The 15,949-nt window shown below is 37.8% G+C and overlaps 1 protein-coding gene across 1 annotated transcript in view; it reads right to left on the reverse strand.

Moving 5' to 3' along the window:
* Positions 1-15,949, reverse strand: part of LOC110153967 (rho GTPase-activating protein 26) — a 228,014-nt gene that overhangs the window by 14,431 nt on the left and 197,634 nt on the right. Inside the window, exons 21-22 of the mRNA XM_020917897.2 lie at positions 3,097-3,132; positions 2,157-2,267 (exon numbers count right to left, since the gene is read on the reverse strand). Coding sequence (XP_020773556.2) covers positions 2,157-2,267; positions 3,097-3,132 — 147 coding nt within the window. The remainder of the gene's footprint in view (positions 1-2,156; positions 2,268-3,096; positions 3,133-15,949) is intronic.

The following is a 15,949-nucleotide window of genomic DNA, read 5'->3' on the forward strand; positions in this document are numbered from 1 at the left end:
AACCAGCTCGATGGGTTTAAGTCTGGACACTGTGCTGGACACTCCATGTTTTCACCATCTTGTTCTTTTTTCCTCAGATAGTTCTGGCAGAGCTTGGACTTGTGTTTTGTATCTTTTATCTTTTTTTTATAACCCCTGTCTGTTCAGTTCTTACCTTTGTACCATTTCAAGCTCTTCATTGGACTGAAAAATTCTATTTTTACTGAAAAATTCTATTTTTCATTCTAAAACTTTTGACCAGTAGTGTATATATGATGTAAAAAAAAAAAAAAAAAAAAACAAAAAGAACTTATGTAGTAAAGGAATAAAATTAATTCAATAACTCAAGTAAAAAAAAAAAAAGTTATATATATTTTCAATTAAAATCCTCAAAGAAGCCACCCTTAGCTTTGTTGAGAGCGTTGTAAACCCTTGGCCTTCTCTCAATGAGCTTCAGTGACTGAAATCTCTGAAATGGTTTTCACTACGGGGATGTGCCTCACCAGGGTCAAATGCAGTACAAAGCCGAGGTTAAAGGTGTATTGTGCAACTTCTCTGATTGAGAGTCCATCATCTGCTTGTTTCCATGGAGATGTCATTGCTTTGCCTGGATTGTTTCACAGTATGACATTAAACAGTTCTACCTTACATTCATTCAATTACAGGTGGTTTTATGGCTTATACAGATGAATACACAGAAAAACAGGCATTCTGACTGTGAGCAGGGTCGCATCTCCACAGATCTGACCTATAACTTGGACTGGTTTTGTCTTCATGAAGATAGAAAGGCTTAATACCATACTGTGAAACATTCCAGACAAAACAATAACATGTCCATGGAGAAAAAAAATTGACAGACTCTCCACTAGAAAAGCTACACATCTAGTGTCCATCCATTTTTTTTTCTCTTATCTGGGGCCAAATTGCGGGGGCAGCAATCTAAGCAGGCACTCCTGGCCCAAGTCACCTCAGCTGGCTCGTCTCAACATGTAAGAGCAACAGCTCTACTCCGAGCTCCTTCTATGTGGTCGAGCTCCTCACCCTATCTCTAAGAGAGCGCCCAGCCACCCTGTGGAGGAACCTCATTTCGGCTGCTTGTATCTTGTCCTTTTGGTCATTACCCAAACTTTTAGACCATAGGTGAGGGGAGGAACATAGATTAACCAGTAAATCTAGAGCTTTGTTTTTCGGCTCAGCTCCTTCTTCAACACAACGGTTCGATACAGCGACCGCATCACTGCCAACGCTGCACCGATCCACCTGTCAGTCTCACGCTCCATCCTCCCCTCACTCGTGAACAATACCCCGAGATACTTGAACTCCTCCACTTGAGGCAGGGACTCTCCACCCACCCCCACACAACACACAATTACACAATGCACCTTTAAGTTAAGTTATCAAAAAGCATGTATTTAACTTGCTACATGTAAAAGAAGTGTTTAATCAATGTTATTACTACACCGATAAAAATATTCTCAACTAAAATTATATAAGTGTTTGGAACATGAATAGCCACTGCGCAGAAAAGGATACCAAAGTCTAGTATTTCTCTTTCCATGCTTTATTAGGTCTCCATGGGTTTAGTGCCTCCTCCTTTGGCTCCAGTCTTGAGTTTTTGGCTCTTAATACCAGACAGCGCTCTTCTGTCATGCACTCAGCTCACCAATGTCACCAATGAGTAAACCCTGTAATTAGACTGATCCAAATATATAGCCTTTGGCCCCAATGCAATGTGCTGGATCACACTTTATTACATCCACACATAAATCAGCATGGTATTTTTTGGATAAACACGATAATATGTCTAAAATGGTGGGCATTACCAACAACTAGTGGTATTTTCATTATTAAAAAAACACAAAAATGGGAGCGTCTAACAAGTCAGAGTTGATCTAAGTGAATTTAAGACACGTGTTTCTAATTATATGGACTTTTATTATCTATGAGAGTAGGCTAATAAATGATCTAAAGGTCCTATACATGTCATAATGTTGTTACCTTCTCAAAAACAGACCTGGAGTTGTGTTTTGTTTCATTCTGTTCCACCTTTTGAGATCATGTAGTGGTAGTTTTCAAGTTGACAGCTACCGTTTGCCTTTTATTCAGTAGCGTTTGAGTGAAGTCATTAGAGTTACCAGAGACACTAGAATATAAGTAGTATTTCAGTGTAGACTCACCTTCCCGGGGAGGAGTCACTGGAGGTGGAGGACATTTGGTGCGGGCTGGACGGAGCAGAAAACATGGGCCACGAGGGAGAGCGAGGAGATGTGGGGCTGGGAGAAGGAGCGCTGATGGACAAAAGAACGTAATCAGAATCTGTAATGCTATATAGCTTTGTTTTGTCAAAATACCAACACTTACAACTTGATTTGAATAAGAAAAAAAAAAAACTACAGATTTGGACATCATGAACATTGATACAGTACAGTCTCCATATTATAATCTTAGCTGTTCACAGTATTACCATATTTTTTGGACTATAAGATGCACCAGATTATAAAGCACATTAAGCGAAACAATTTGCATAAACTATAAATGCTGAAAAAACTGCTCACTTCTGTCAGACTAAAGGACATGACTCAGTGGAATATGTGTGATCTTTCTGTGACAGAGGATGTGCTACTGATGGTGAGTCTGTTCTGTGCTTCTGACGTGTTGGAGATGGTTCATGTGAAACTTTTCAGATTATAAATCGAATGGATATATATTATTTGTAGCATTTCATTGATGTCATAAATGCAGATGCAGAACTATACTTCGCTGTTTACTCCGCGAGGCTCCTGACTACGGTAGCTGTAATGCTCCAAAAATCCATCAGGCAACGTGGCTTCATAGCTCACCAAAGTCGTATTTAAACATTTTGACAGATTTTTGAGTGCCGTGTACCACATAAAATCGGTCCGAGTTCAGTAAGCACAACCAAAATTAATATATAAAGTGCACCGGATTATAAGGCACACTGTCGATTTTTGAGAAAATTTAAGGATTTTAAGTGCCCCTTATAGTCCGAAAAATAAGGTATAATTTGCACCAACAAAACAATTATAGCTTCTTAAATTTTACCTACATAAAAATACAAAAATGCTATGTTTTCATTGGATTTGTTTTCAGTCTTACCTGGTTGGTACACTGCTTCTGCTCTTGGGATTTAACCTGAAAAGCCAAAAAATATAGTTACATTTAATAGACCAAAGAAAATCAAGATCTATTTATATATTTTTTCTAATAATATCAGTGCCCTCCACTTGTAGTGCACTTTACAGGCTTGTCGAAACCTCTCAAGAGCTATTGCAGCAATTACTTATACTCCGTAGTTTCTGATGGTAAGATATTATAGCCATTGTAGCCGCACTAGGCAATGTGTTTGAAGTGTCTTGTCTGAGGGCACAACAAAGGAAATTTAGGTTGATGGAAATTTAGGTAGGATGCCCCTATAAACAAAGAGTCCATTCGTGTCCACGCACACAGGAATCATGTCTTTGTTGTGTGTTGAGTTTCGGGGTCAAACAGAAACGAAAGGTCATATCGTCGTAGTTCTTATGAAGCAAGACTGAAGCGCGTGAAGGGCGGACACAGGGGAGGGCATCTGGTGTTATCCTCTATCAAAGAAACACTCACATCCCTACGTGATGTCTGTCTGGAGAAGGAAACGCGCAATTTGAAAACACGCTTTACCGAGAGAGCACGGTAAACAAATATAAAAATGGCAGATTTAATTGAATTTTAAACATGGGCGTCTGTTGCCGTTTTGAAACCATCCGAAACAGCTGCGGATCTGAACATGGTGCTTTTAAGCGATTAAACTTGGCTACAGCATTGACACACGGCACTTTGAGCATTCATTTAGTCAATACATCAAACTTTTAATTGATTCTGAGGCCATTAGTTATATAACTGATGGAACAATGGTGCACATGTGGATACACGGCGGATACTGCAATAGGAATACAATACCCAGTGAGGATACTACAATAGAGAGTGTGTGTATTAGAGCCCGACCGATATGGATTTTGCTGTGGCCGATATGAAACCGATATAATGGGAGTTGGCGCTGCCGATAGCCGATATAATCGCCGATATATTTAGTGATGTAAAAATTCACTGTAAATGTTGAATTGTTTAAAAAACTTAGGTTTGGCTCTGGTGGATTTTAAATTGGGTTTATTTAGGCAACATTTATTGTTATTCTGCCTCTTTACATCATATTTACAGACAGTAGGTTGGCTTAATGGCATTTTTGCATCACATTCTAGACACTAGTGATGGGTATTCCAGTTCTTTTTAGAGAACCGGCTCTTTTGGCTCGGCTCACTAAAAGCTGCTGGTTCTTTTGGCTCCCAAGTGGCTCTTCAGATTGTTTTGTTGCAAGCAGGACTAAAGCACGTCTAAAGCAGGACTGAATCAGGACTGAACCAGGTCTAAACCAGGACTGAAAAAGGACTAAACCGGGACTTATTTATTTTATGCTAAACTACAGTCAAATATGCTCGTTTTTTTTTATTTTTATTTTTTTTAATCCTACGTACACGCAAATTTCTCAAAGTTTCGTTTTGAGCCACTGCCGCTGTCAAACCACGAATCACGCGGCGTGAAGAGAAAAAAAGTGAGAAAAAGAGAAAACACGGCTCCCAATAAGGATCAGGCTCCCGTCGTTCCCTTTAAAGAGAGCCGGTTCTAAGAGTCATTTCGTTCGCGACGGACCCATAACTAGTAAAGAAAGTAGCGCTATTAGCCTTTAGCCGTAAACACGTGCGTGTCGCAGTAATTAATTATATGCGCAAATGTGATAATTCACACGTCTGTTCACAGCTCATTTACATATCAGTGCAGGTCCAGTAGCAAATATACGGCCAATATAGTCACTTTAGAACAGACCAATAGAAAACAGTCTGTTTATGTGCGGGAGCTACAGCAGCTAACCCATAACAAATGACAAAAACTAGCTTCAGAGTCGACATATTTCCAACACTCACCGCTCATACAGGCTCCTCCTCACATCACAAATCTGCACTAATAAATGTCCTTTTAATCCAGACTCAAACCGATTGTCCGTAAAAAGAATATAATCTCAGTGTTTGGATCTGTGTCTGCAGGTCTAAACAAACACACGTGACTCTGTGAGGGACAGTACATGACTCCGCAGATAAAATACTGATGTGGAGCCACATATTAGGACATTTATCTGTCTGTAAATTGGATTAAATGAACAGAATGTAGAGAGTCTAAGCTTTATAACGAGGTATAACATGCCCACGTGAAATATCGGCCCCTATCAGCAAGCATATCGGCCGATAGCCGATATGCCTAAAGTTGCCCATATCAGCCGATAATATCGGCCAACCGATATATCGGTCGGGCTCTAGTGTGTATGTGTATTTTTTAGCTGTTTTGTAGTTTTGTGTATAATGAGTGTGGAGAGAGGAGTGGGTTGTTTTATCATTTCAAAATTGAAAAAAAAAAAGTTTATATTTATATTTAATTGATCTTCATTTTGCAACACAGAAATAGTGATGTAACAGACGACACAGATTAAAAGTCTTGTCTAATTTATAAGAATTAAAGACGACAAATCGCGTTTTTGTCTTCTATATACTGTAGTTAGAATCTGTCACGCCTGATAAGTTATATTTTGGATCTTTCAAACTGCAATATTGATCAAAAAATGTAAAAAAAGAAACAAGTCTGCTGATTTTCTGTGTTGGAAAATGACAGTATCCAATAGGAGTCTGCAAAAATATCAAAATATCAATATATTGTACAATTTAATGTAATGATAGAGTATCGATATCATGGGCTGCTGTATCGATATTTGGTATATTTTACTAAATGATTTGGTTACAGCACTACAGTTTTGTTGTTTATTCAGAGGACGGAAACTTGTTTATGCAACACATTTGACATTTTCACTGTTTTGGGGATTAAAATGGGCGTGTTTTCATATTAACTTTGCACAAGAAGTGGTTTAACAAAGTCTTTTAGAATCACAGTCATGATTTAGCTTTTATTTTTTATTGAACTGTATCGAATAGATTTGAAATATTTCGTATCAAAGTGCACTGTATCAAGATATGTATCGCATCGTGGCCTGTGTATCAAGGTATGTATCGTATCGACAACTTCTTAATGTTACCCATCAATAGTATCCAATGAGGTAGTCACAATAAAAATAATTAAAAATCTACATTATTGTTAAAAAATAAGAAGCTGCAAAAAATAAATAGCAGAGTGCACCACTTTAGTACTTAGTTTGTATAATGACAGCTAAAGCTCCTCTGTTATGCATAATTGACTCTTTTGAGCTTTTAGACATGTTATAATGTTGCTACCTTTTATTCTATTTGGGTTAATTTAAATTGTGCCTATTCTGAGCAGTGCTTTGGAGACTTTGTGTTGGTAAAATTTGCTATACAAATAAAGTTGCACTGGATTGGACCTCATCAAAAACATACCTGGAGTTGTATTTGTTTCATTCACACATATTTGAGGAATCCTGCATTAGTAGTCCTAGTTCTCATCTACATCTCCAAATCTTAAAATGCTCAGTTCCACCTTGTGATGTCATGTAATGGTAGTTTTCAAGTTGACAGCTGCATTTGTCTTTTATTTATTAGAGATCGGCAGTTCCAGGGCTGAAGTTATCCAAATGATTGTAGTGAAGGTGTGGGGGTTTAAAAACACAGTGGAGCACGTCCTGGAACAATGTTGTCAGTTTGAGAAAAGAACTCAGCCTAAATATGCAGTTTATGTGTGTTTGTGAATGAAACAAAACACAACTCCAGGTCTGTTTTTGATGAGGAAACAACATTATATCATAGATCAGAAAATAGCGTAGTATGGGCACTTTAAATGTTATTGCATAGCCAAAAAGTAGCCAAAACTTACCTAGTAGTGCAAAGAAAATGTACAGTATTTTTCAGACTATAAGGTGCACTGGATTATAAGGTGCAATATCAATAATGTTCAATTCTCTTGTCTATTTTCATACATAAGGTGCAATTAAGCAAAACAAACAGACGGAATCTGAGACTGATCCCTTAACCCAGGCATCCACGATCCATTGGCAGACTGAGGCATAATTCAGCCGGCATTGCCTCCCTGTCTTGCTGAATGTGTATTATGAATGTGAATGTGGGTGGATAATTTAAGTTTGTTTTTTTTATTTCCTACAAGGACAACTCAAATGTACTTTAAGTAATAATGTGTTTAATGCAGCTTTGCACACATACGTTTATGTTTTACAGAAACAAAACTTAAAACCACATGGCTAATTTGCATAAACTATAAGCACTGGAAAAAAAAACAAACAGCTCACTTCTTGTGCGCTGATGCGGTTCAGCTTCTGTCGGACTAAAGGACACGACTCAGTGGAATATATGTGTTCTTTCTGTGAGGATGTGCTGCTGATGGTGAGTCTGGTCTGTGCTTCTATTACGTTGGAGATGGTTCATGTGAAACTTTTCAGAGATTATAAATCAGCAGGTCATAGCATAGACCGTATATATGAATGGACATATATTCTCTGTTGCATTTCATTGATGTCATAAATGCCAACGCATACTTCGACCTTTACTATGTGAGGCTCCCGACGATGGTATCCAAATGCTCCGACAATCCATCAAGCGGTGTGGCTTTGTAGTTTACCAAAGTCATACTAAAACATTTTGACAGATTTTTGAGCTCCGTGTACCACATAAAATCGGTTCGAGATCAGTAAGCACAACCAGAATTAACATAAAAAGTGCACCAGATTATACGGTGCACTGTCGATTTTTGAGAATATCAATGTATATTAAGTGTGCCTTTATAGTCTGAAAAAATATGGTACACACAATAAATACTGACCTGAAAAAATATAGTTCCAGCTTTCATGTACTGAACAGTAAGTTGACATAGTAACTATCTTGAGGTCTACAATGAGGTACTAGCAGCAGATTCTCGCCTGACCCATTATAGTACACTGCCATAACTTTGACTTTGAATACGTCTTTACTGCTATATTGCCCAGCCATTAACCATATACTGTATTATGTAGGTTTACCTGTATGGCCCATCAGTGAATCTAAAGAACAAAAGTACACCAGCACAGACTGTTCAGTTTCTTGCCGCTATTGTCCCCTCTTTGTTAAATCGCTAAGTAAGTTGAAGAAGTAAAATGACGATGATGTTAGTGTGAAGTGGTCAGCCTTAGCAGTTCAAAGACGCTGCGCCCGGCAATTACCATCCCATTGTGCAGCCAAATTGTGCTATTTAGGCTAATAGAGCTGCCATTATGAGCCAGGCCAGCACATTACCGCACATTACTTCACAAGAGATTGATGAGCTGAGATGAGATTCAAGTCATATTACCCAATCACTGCACAGCAAAGTGATCACATGGGCTGGGCAGAACAGGAGCCTGACACTACTGGACCTGAGCTCTTTTTAGCAGCATTCTGAGAGCATCATTACAGGCTACTTTAAGCTTATAATGATACTTTCTTTGTATACAACCACAGTGATGCTGTATACAAAGGTACAGACTGAGCAGGTGAACTTTTACACTTTCAAATCGTGAAATCTCCTGACCAAAATATTAGCTTGTGCATGCATAATGTCATCATCATAGAAGCGGTCTGTGACGTAAAGATTTTGGTCTGGTGCACGCACTTAATATTTGGCCAGACCGATAAGAGTCTGGGAAACAGGTCCTTGATGGAAAGGTGAAGTGCTCAAGGAGACCAAAACAAACATGGTGATGCCGACACCTGTACTTCAGTCTATTTTAGCCTCAATACAGACTAAATTAGTTTGTGAAAAACATACAGAAGGTAAGATCTTTGTGCATTTGTGGACAAGGAAGATGTTTCTCTAAAATGGTGCTTTTCTTTAAAAGTTTCAGCTTGTTCCTCTGTTGTGATGCTTCCACCAATCAGATTCAACTCCCGTATTTTTGGGACTACAAGGTGCACTTAAAATCCTTTAATTTTTCTCAAAAATCAACAGTGCACCTTATAATCCGGTACGCCTTATTCTGTTTGTGCTTACTCGCCTTGAACAAATTTTATGTGGTACACGGCATGCAAAATGTTTTATTATGAATTCGGTACACTACGAAGCTGCACTGCTTGATGGATTGTCGGAGCATTACGGCTACTGTAGTCAAGAGCCTCGCAGAGTAATAATCTCTGACAAGTTTCACATGAACCATCTCCACTGCCATAGAAGCACAGAACAGACTCACCATACACATCCTCTAGTCACAGAAAAAACACCTATATTCCACTGAGTCGTGTTTTTTTCAGAGCTTATAGTTTATGCAAATTAGCCATGTGGTTTTAAGTTCAGTTTCTGTAAAACATAAATAAATGTGCGCAAAGCTGCATTAAACACATTATTACTCAATGTATATTTGAGTCATCCTAAAAAAAAAAATAAAAAAAAAACTTCAATGATCCACCCACATTCACATTCATAATCCACATTCACCAAGACAGGGAGGCAACGCTGGGCGAATTACGACACGATCTGCCAATGGATCGTGGATGTCTGGGCTAAGGATCAGTCTCAAGTGTCGTCCTTTTGTTTCGCTTAATGTGCCTTATAATCCAGTGCACCTTATGTATGAAAATACTCAAGAGAATTCAACATTATTGAAATTGTGCTTTATAATCCTTATAATCAAATTGTTAATGTGTAGAACTCAGTCTGCTGTGAGCCAGGTTAATCCTTAGCCCAGGGATCTCCAACCTGTAGCTCTGGAGCTACCAGTAGCTCCCCAGCCCCTTCAGGGCAGCTCGCCAAGTAATTTCTGAATTCTATGTATGTATTGTATATGAATAAGTAAAATGTGATTAATTACCATTGTAAATGTATAATTTTCACGTATAACTTTGTGCACTGACAAATGGATAATGGTTTATGTTTTATAGGCACCTAACTGTTCCACATCTAGGACTCGCCAAAGTACTTATGTTCAGTTTCTTTTGACTGCTAAAATATTTAGCTCTCTGGAATTTTCTTTGGTAAAAGTAGCTCACTGGAGGAAAAACTTTGGAGACCCCTGCCTTAGCCCCTTTGGTCTGACATATTAGAACAACTCTTTTTCACATTATCTACTGTAAAATGTCATGTTTAATGCCAAATGTAAGGTTTAATGCCATGCTGTGGAACATTTCAGGCAAAGCAACTACATCTACATAGAGCAAAGAAAGAAGCAACCTCTCACCAGAAATGTTTTTTTATTATTTTTTTTTTTTTTTTACTTCAAGTCAAAGATCTAAAGTAGAATGTCTAAATATAGCAACTGTGTCATGTTCAGTTTGAGTGACAGGAAGGTGTTGCACAAAAGAAAGAAAGTTCATTGCTGTTGGTTTAAGCGAACAAAGAGCTGGCACTATGCAACTGAGTGTCACCCTCTCTACATACATTCACCACAAAAGCATCATACGCAGGGCCACAGCTTGTGAAACATGGCTCTATCTCCCTCTAAACTGTACACTTTAATTATCATCCACATTCTTTCCCCGTCATTAAAACGGCGACACTTGGTTGGTCTTTTATCTGCGCTGTTGCACAAATCAGTTCATTCATAAGCACTTTGTTAGTGAGGCAGGCCTGCTTTCTGTTTTTGACGTGCACAAAGGTTGCCATGGAGACTAGAGGCTATTTTTCGGTGGTGGGATTTTTGGATCGAGTATAAGGTCAGTGGAAAACATAGGGTATATTCATTCATGCATCTTCTTCTGACTGCTCCTGTTAGGGTTTGATAGAGGCTTTTAGCCGGTGTGTGGTTAATTGGAGAGTTGATGAAATGTGGAAACTATATTGGGATTATATGGTGATTGTGGTAAATTGGTCTTTTTTTTTTTTTTTTTTTTTAGCCAGAAAAATGTCCATTAGGTGTGCATTAGCCAAAATTATATAAAATGCAAATGTTTTATATGCTTAAAAAGTACAAAAAAATAAATAAATAAAAAGACTGGAAAAAAAAGTGTAGATGTGCAGCAATTTATTGGACACAGCATCAGCCATTGACTATTCTTAAAAAAACTATTATATGAAATATCCAGGGCTGAAAATACATACTCAGAATACTAATGAATTCTATTTTGGTACAGTTATTCTTTAATTTGGTGGTATTTGGAATACACATACACACACACAAACAAACAAACAAAAGGAAACAGCTCTGGCGGTGAGTGTATGTGCAATATTTCCTTCTGTAATTTGAGACAAACAAATCCACAATATGTTTTATCCTGCTTTTACACTGTAATATAATGTAACCTGATGTGAAAGTATTGCCAGTATTTAGATTACAGCACTCTGATGGAATAAGTTACAACATTATTGGCCTAACTTACAAATGCTGTTATGTGTTGAGTGCAAGTGAAACCTGGTTTAGAGCAATACGCTTCTCAAACTGTGAGTCCAGCTCCCATTATAAATTTAAACCTGGAGACTTTTACAGGCATAACATTTGGACAATAGTATTATAATAAATATGACAGTTTTAGAACTGTAACTAGTGATGGATACTATATTCCAGTTTCAGACTTGTGATTGATGCAGTTCAAAAAGAGTACATAAGCCTAAATGTCTTTCCTAAGTGCACAAAACAGTATGCAGTGTTGTAGCATGAATCAAACTGTGTACTTATAGTTCAAAAGACAAGCATCCCATAATACTATAAGTTAAATCTGTTCATAATTCACCAGTAAACATTGTATTACGTTTGTGGGCACATATTATGTATGCGGGGTTATTACATGGCGTTTTATTACATTTGTGGGTATATTACGTCAGTGGGCATTAAAACTGTGAATACCTTGATTTACTTTAGGCTGACTAAAAGGCAACGTACTGAAGCCCCAAACTCATGATGATGGGTAGAAGCACTAAACACTATAATTATTTATGTAAATCCTAGAGTGACTGCAGTATAAATAGCCTTTACCTGTCTCTTAGCTTGTACGCTGTAATAAAACATAACAGCAAACATAACAGCTGCATGCTTTACTTATTTATTGAATTGTCAGCTCGAGCAATTGTGTCTCCCCACTCCATTTGTCACTTAGTGCTTTTCACACAGCCCCTCTCAGTGGCTTTTTCCACTTCGATTTTCTTTCAATCTCCCATATCCGCCTGGAGACGCTCCTCTATCCTGCTGCACTACTCAATAAAGCCACGGCAGACACGAGAGAGGTGATTTCAACTGTCAATCAAACGGGAGACTTTGTAGATACGTGCGAGAAATGTGTTTCTTCCTTCTGATGCATCTTGACTCAAATGTGACAAGATGAAGCCTGTAATTGGCTCAAATGAATCTAAAAGAGCCATGATTTTAATAGATAAATGCAAAAAGAAAAGGATCAACGCTTGTTTGACACGCACAGAAGAAGAAACATTTGCATTTTAGATTTAATCCACAACCACGAGAGACTCATTCTGCTTACTGATTGGATAATTGTCTTTAAAACTAAAACATCCTCTGACAACTTGGCCATCAGGTTAAATATTTTGTGATTAAGAATAGCCAACAATATAGTGTAAGTAACATTTGATTTGATCATGTCTACTTTTAAAAAAATCTTCTGTCTTATGGCAAAGGCTATGACTATGATGCATAGATTGTTTCAGTATTTAATTTATTTGGGTGTTTGGGTTTGCTAGTCTTAAGAAAAGAAAGGAGATGTTATTGCTCTCGAATGTTCCACAGAGTTCCACATGGGTTTCATAATAGGATAGGTACAAATTCATGTATTTGGCATTTTTTATTTTTTATACATTAAAACATAAATAAGAAAAAACTGTATAATAATAAAAAAGTGAAAATAAAATGACTGTATCTGATTGCAGCCCAGCTATATTTTGTATTACTATATTCTCTCCCTCTCTATTTTTTATTTTTACTTTTATGCAGTTACTTATTTGATACCAATCTCTTGCAATTTTTGCCACTTATGTTGAATTTATTATTACCGTTCATATTTTTTCTCTGTTATTGTAATATATTGTGACGCGTGAGCTATTGTGTCCAAATAAATTCTCTTGTGGATCAATAAATCTAAGTCTGAGACTTAGTGTAGGATTGACAGCTGCTTGTTGTGTTAATCCGTACAACACATTTCTTATGTCATATTTTGTTGCTCCATCTTCACGATTACAATATACATGTCTCAATCCTGCTGATATATGTAGACAAGCCTCCTCCACACCACAGCAGACTCATTTAAAGCTTCTTGTCCTGACAGTCCATCAATTTAACACATAACAACACACCCACATCACTTCAGCAACAACATGAAAAATGCATGTGCACCGAATGACTCAGGAAAAGACGAATTCACGATCAGCGGGCCCCTCCCTCTCTGCGTCTGTGGAAGATGGTTTACGACCCCGAAAGCAGCTATCAGAGGAAGCATGTGTCTCTGCTACTTAAAGGTCCGTCTCCTTTGAAAATGCCACGACCTGGAGGACTTGGCATCACGGAGGAGAGCCAGAGCAAACACAGAGGCAGAGAGAAGCAATTCATAAATTCAAGAAGATGTTGTGAGATTCTACTGACGTGGATTTGCATGGGTATGTCGGGAATGCAGGTTTGTAGCATTTTATCCTGGCTCTGACTTGGCCCAAATGGAATCTTTCACAATATTAAACTTGTAGGTATTAAAGTTATCTATCCATAAAAATGTACTGAAAAGAAAAAAAAAGTATTCTAACTGGCTGGGCTCACCTTTTCACAGATCTAACCTTGAAAGCTCAAAGAGGGTTGACTGATAGGAGCATGCAGAGTTTTGACTCTTGCTCTGTGCCATATTTTAGGTTGTTGGCAGATTAGCCTGTTCAACAATGAGTATCTGTAAAGCTGACCTGTTGCGCAAACTCAACTTTTTAAAGCTTTAACTATGTTGTTGCTCCAATCAACTCCCGTTTTTACTGCCACCAGTGCACATCCACTGCTCTTTACTTACTTAGTTCTCCAATATTTTTTCTTAATCGGTGATAAACTGTTACGACCCAGCTCGTTGGGGTCAGGGAAGCAACAAAATAACCATGATGTAAAATGGAATAGATTAAATAATGTTTAATTAACAGGGAGGCAAAAGGTGAAATAACAAAACAGACTAAAATATACAGAAAATAACCTAAACTAAGAAACAAAACAACAGATTTACACAGTTTTGGGCCAGAAAATGGGTCACGCAGGCTTACAAAAAAACAAGGTTAAACTGAGGGACACGCACAAAACAAAAACACATGTGCCCCAAAGTAAAACCACATAAACCCATGAACAGAATCGACCAAATAAAAAAAAAAAAAGGCACAAAACAGAACTAAACTAGTGTCTCAACAAAACAAAATCAGACACGTACTAGAACAAAACAAGTGACGGACATGAAAGAGACACACACAAACACAAAATGTGAGACTGCAGCCCCGAACAGGTGCTGGTAACCTTCTTAAATCGGGGGAGGAGGCTGGAGGTGAGGCAGGATTGGCCAGGTGTAAAAGTTCTCCACCAATCACAGACCAGAGCTCCCACAGCAGGAATTAAGACAGCCAGCAGAATACTTTAAAGCACACACAACAAATTAGAACTAATGGACTGGGGCCGTAACATAAACATAGAATTGGCAGTGTTGCATAGTCATTTTGGTACAAATGCAAACAAATCCACTACTCACTACCTTAATCTACAGCACCATCACCGGACAAGAGAGAGGCTGTTGTCCCTGTCCTTTTCCACACACAGACTCTGGAAGTTGTTTCTACCACACGGCATACATCTGTGCAACGCTTCATTATGACTTGATAAACGGATATAAACTGATATTAGATTATGTGTTGTATGATGCCTGAAAAGCAAATTTCCTTTCTAATCTATCTAATCTAATCTATCCATAGGAGATGCCGACAACTTCACAGATCTTTGTTGTGATGACGTCTACGGCGAGGTCAGCTCCCACTCTAATGCGGAAGTCAGTGGACTTGTTTATTTGATTAAATCATTTAAGATCAACATTGCGATTTAAAACATGCAAATTATAATATAATAGTCAATGAATGTGATAAATTATAATTCTATACCAGACGCAAACACAATAGCTCTTCTTTAAAGACAAAATATGTAACGTCTTCCTTCATCATTAGCTAAGCCAAAGTTGTAGAGTAATTCATTTATGTTTGACAACTTCTTTCACCATTTCAGTTCATTCAGAGTTCAACAATTTGTCATTTTTCAAAATCACCATAAATCCACTGCTGCTATGATGAAACGCTGCTCTGAAGAGGCAGAGGTTTGAACAGGAAGTTAATGTAATCTAATAGCACATTATTGCAGTGTATAATGAACAAATCGTACAATAATGACCAATTTGTGTGGACATTCTTGAGTAAATACCATACATACAAAAAAAAAGCCTTCTTTCACCAGTTTCACCTCTCCATGTTACAGCAAAAAAAAGTCAGCCATCCAACTGAGTTCACACCACAATGCACCATTTGCTTTAAAAGTAGTCATTATTCTCCCTCACAGAAAATGACTCACGCTCATTTGTTTAATAATTAGGCTGAATATTCTCGGCTATCAACTGTTTTCATTTTTCAACATTTATTACAAATGCGCCCATTGCTCTGTGTGATTATGCATAGAATTAGAACAAAGACTTAGTCACATAGTTAAAATCTGAGGAGCAAAAAGGAGATGACGAGAGCAGACTTTGAAAAGACTCTACAGAGTTGAGTCATGTTTTTGTCAGTTCTTGTGTAATGCATCTGAAGAGGAGGCTGGTGCTATGACAGGCAAGAGGAAATCTGATCATAACAAAACAGCTAAGTTCGTGTGACCCTAAGTATTTCATATATTTTCTGGACAAATTACATTAGAAACAGTTTGTGTCGTGGAGGATTTCTGGAGTCCTGGTGTGGATGTGAATTTTAAATGTAATCCAATTTCACAGCCCCTCACCTTAGTTTAATCTCCAATCTA

The sequence above is a fragment of the Boleophthalmus pectinirostris genome, unplaced genomic scaffold, assembly GCF_026225935.1.
Source record: "Boleophthalmus pectinirostris isolate CB_2022bp ecotype Guang Dong unplaced genomic scaffold, ASM2622593v1 HiC_scaffold_12, whole genome shotgun sequence".
In the NCBI taxonomy this organism is placed as follows: Eukaryota; Metazoa; Chordata; class Actinopteri; order Gobiiformes; family Gobiidae; genus Boleophthalmus; species Boleophthalmus pectinirostris.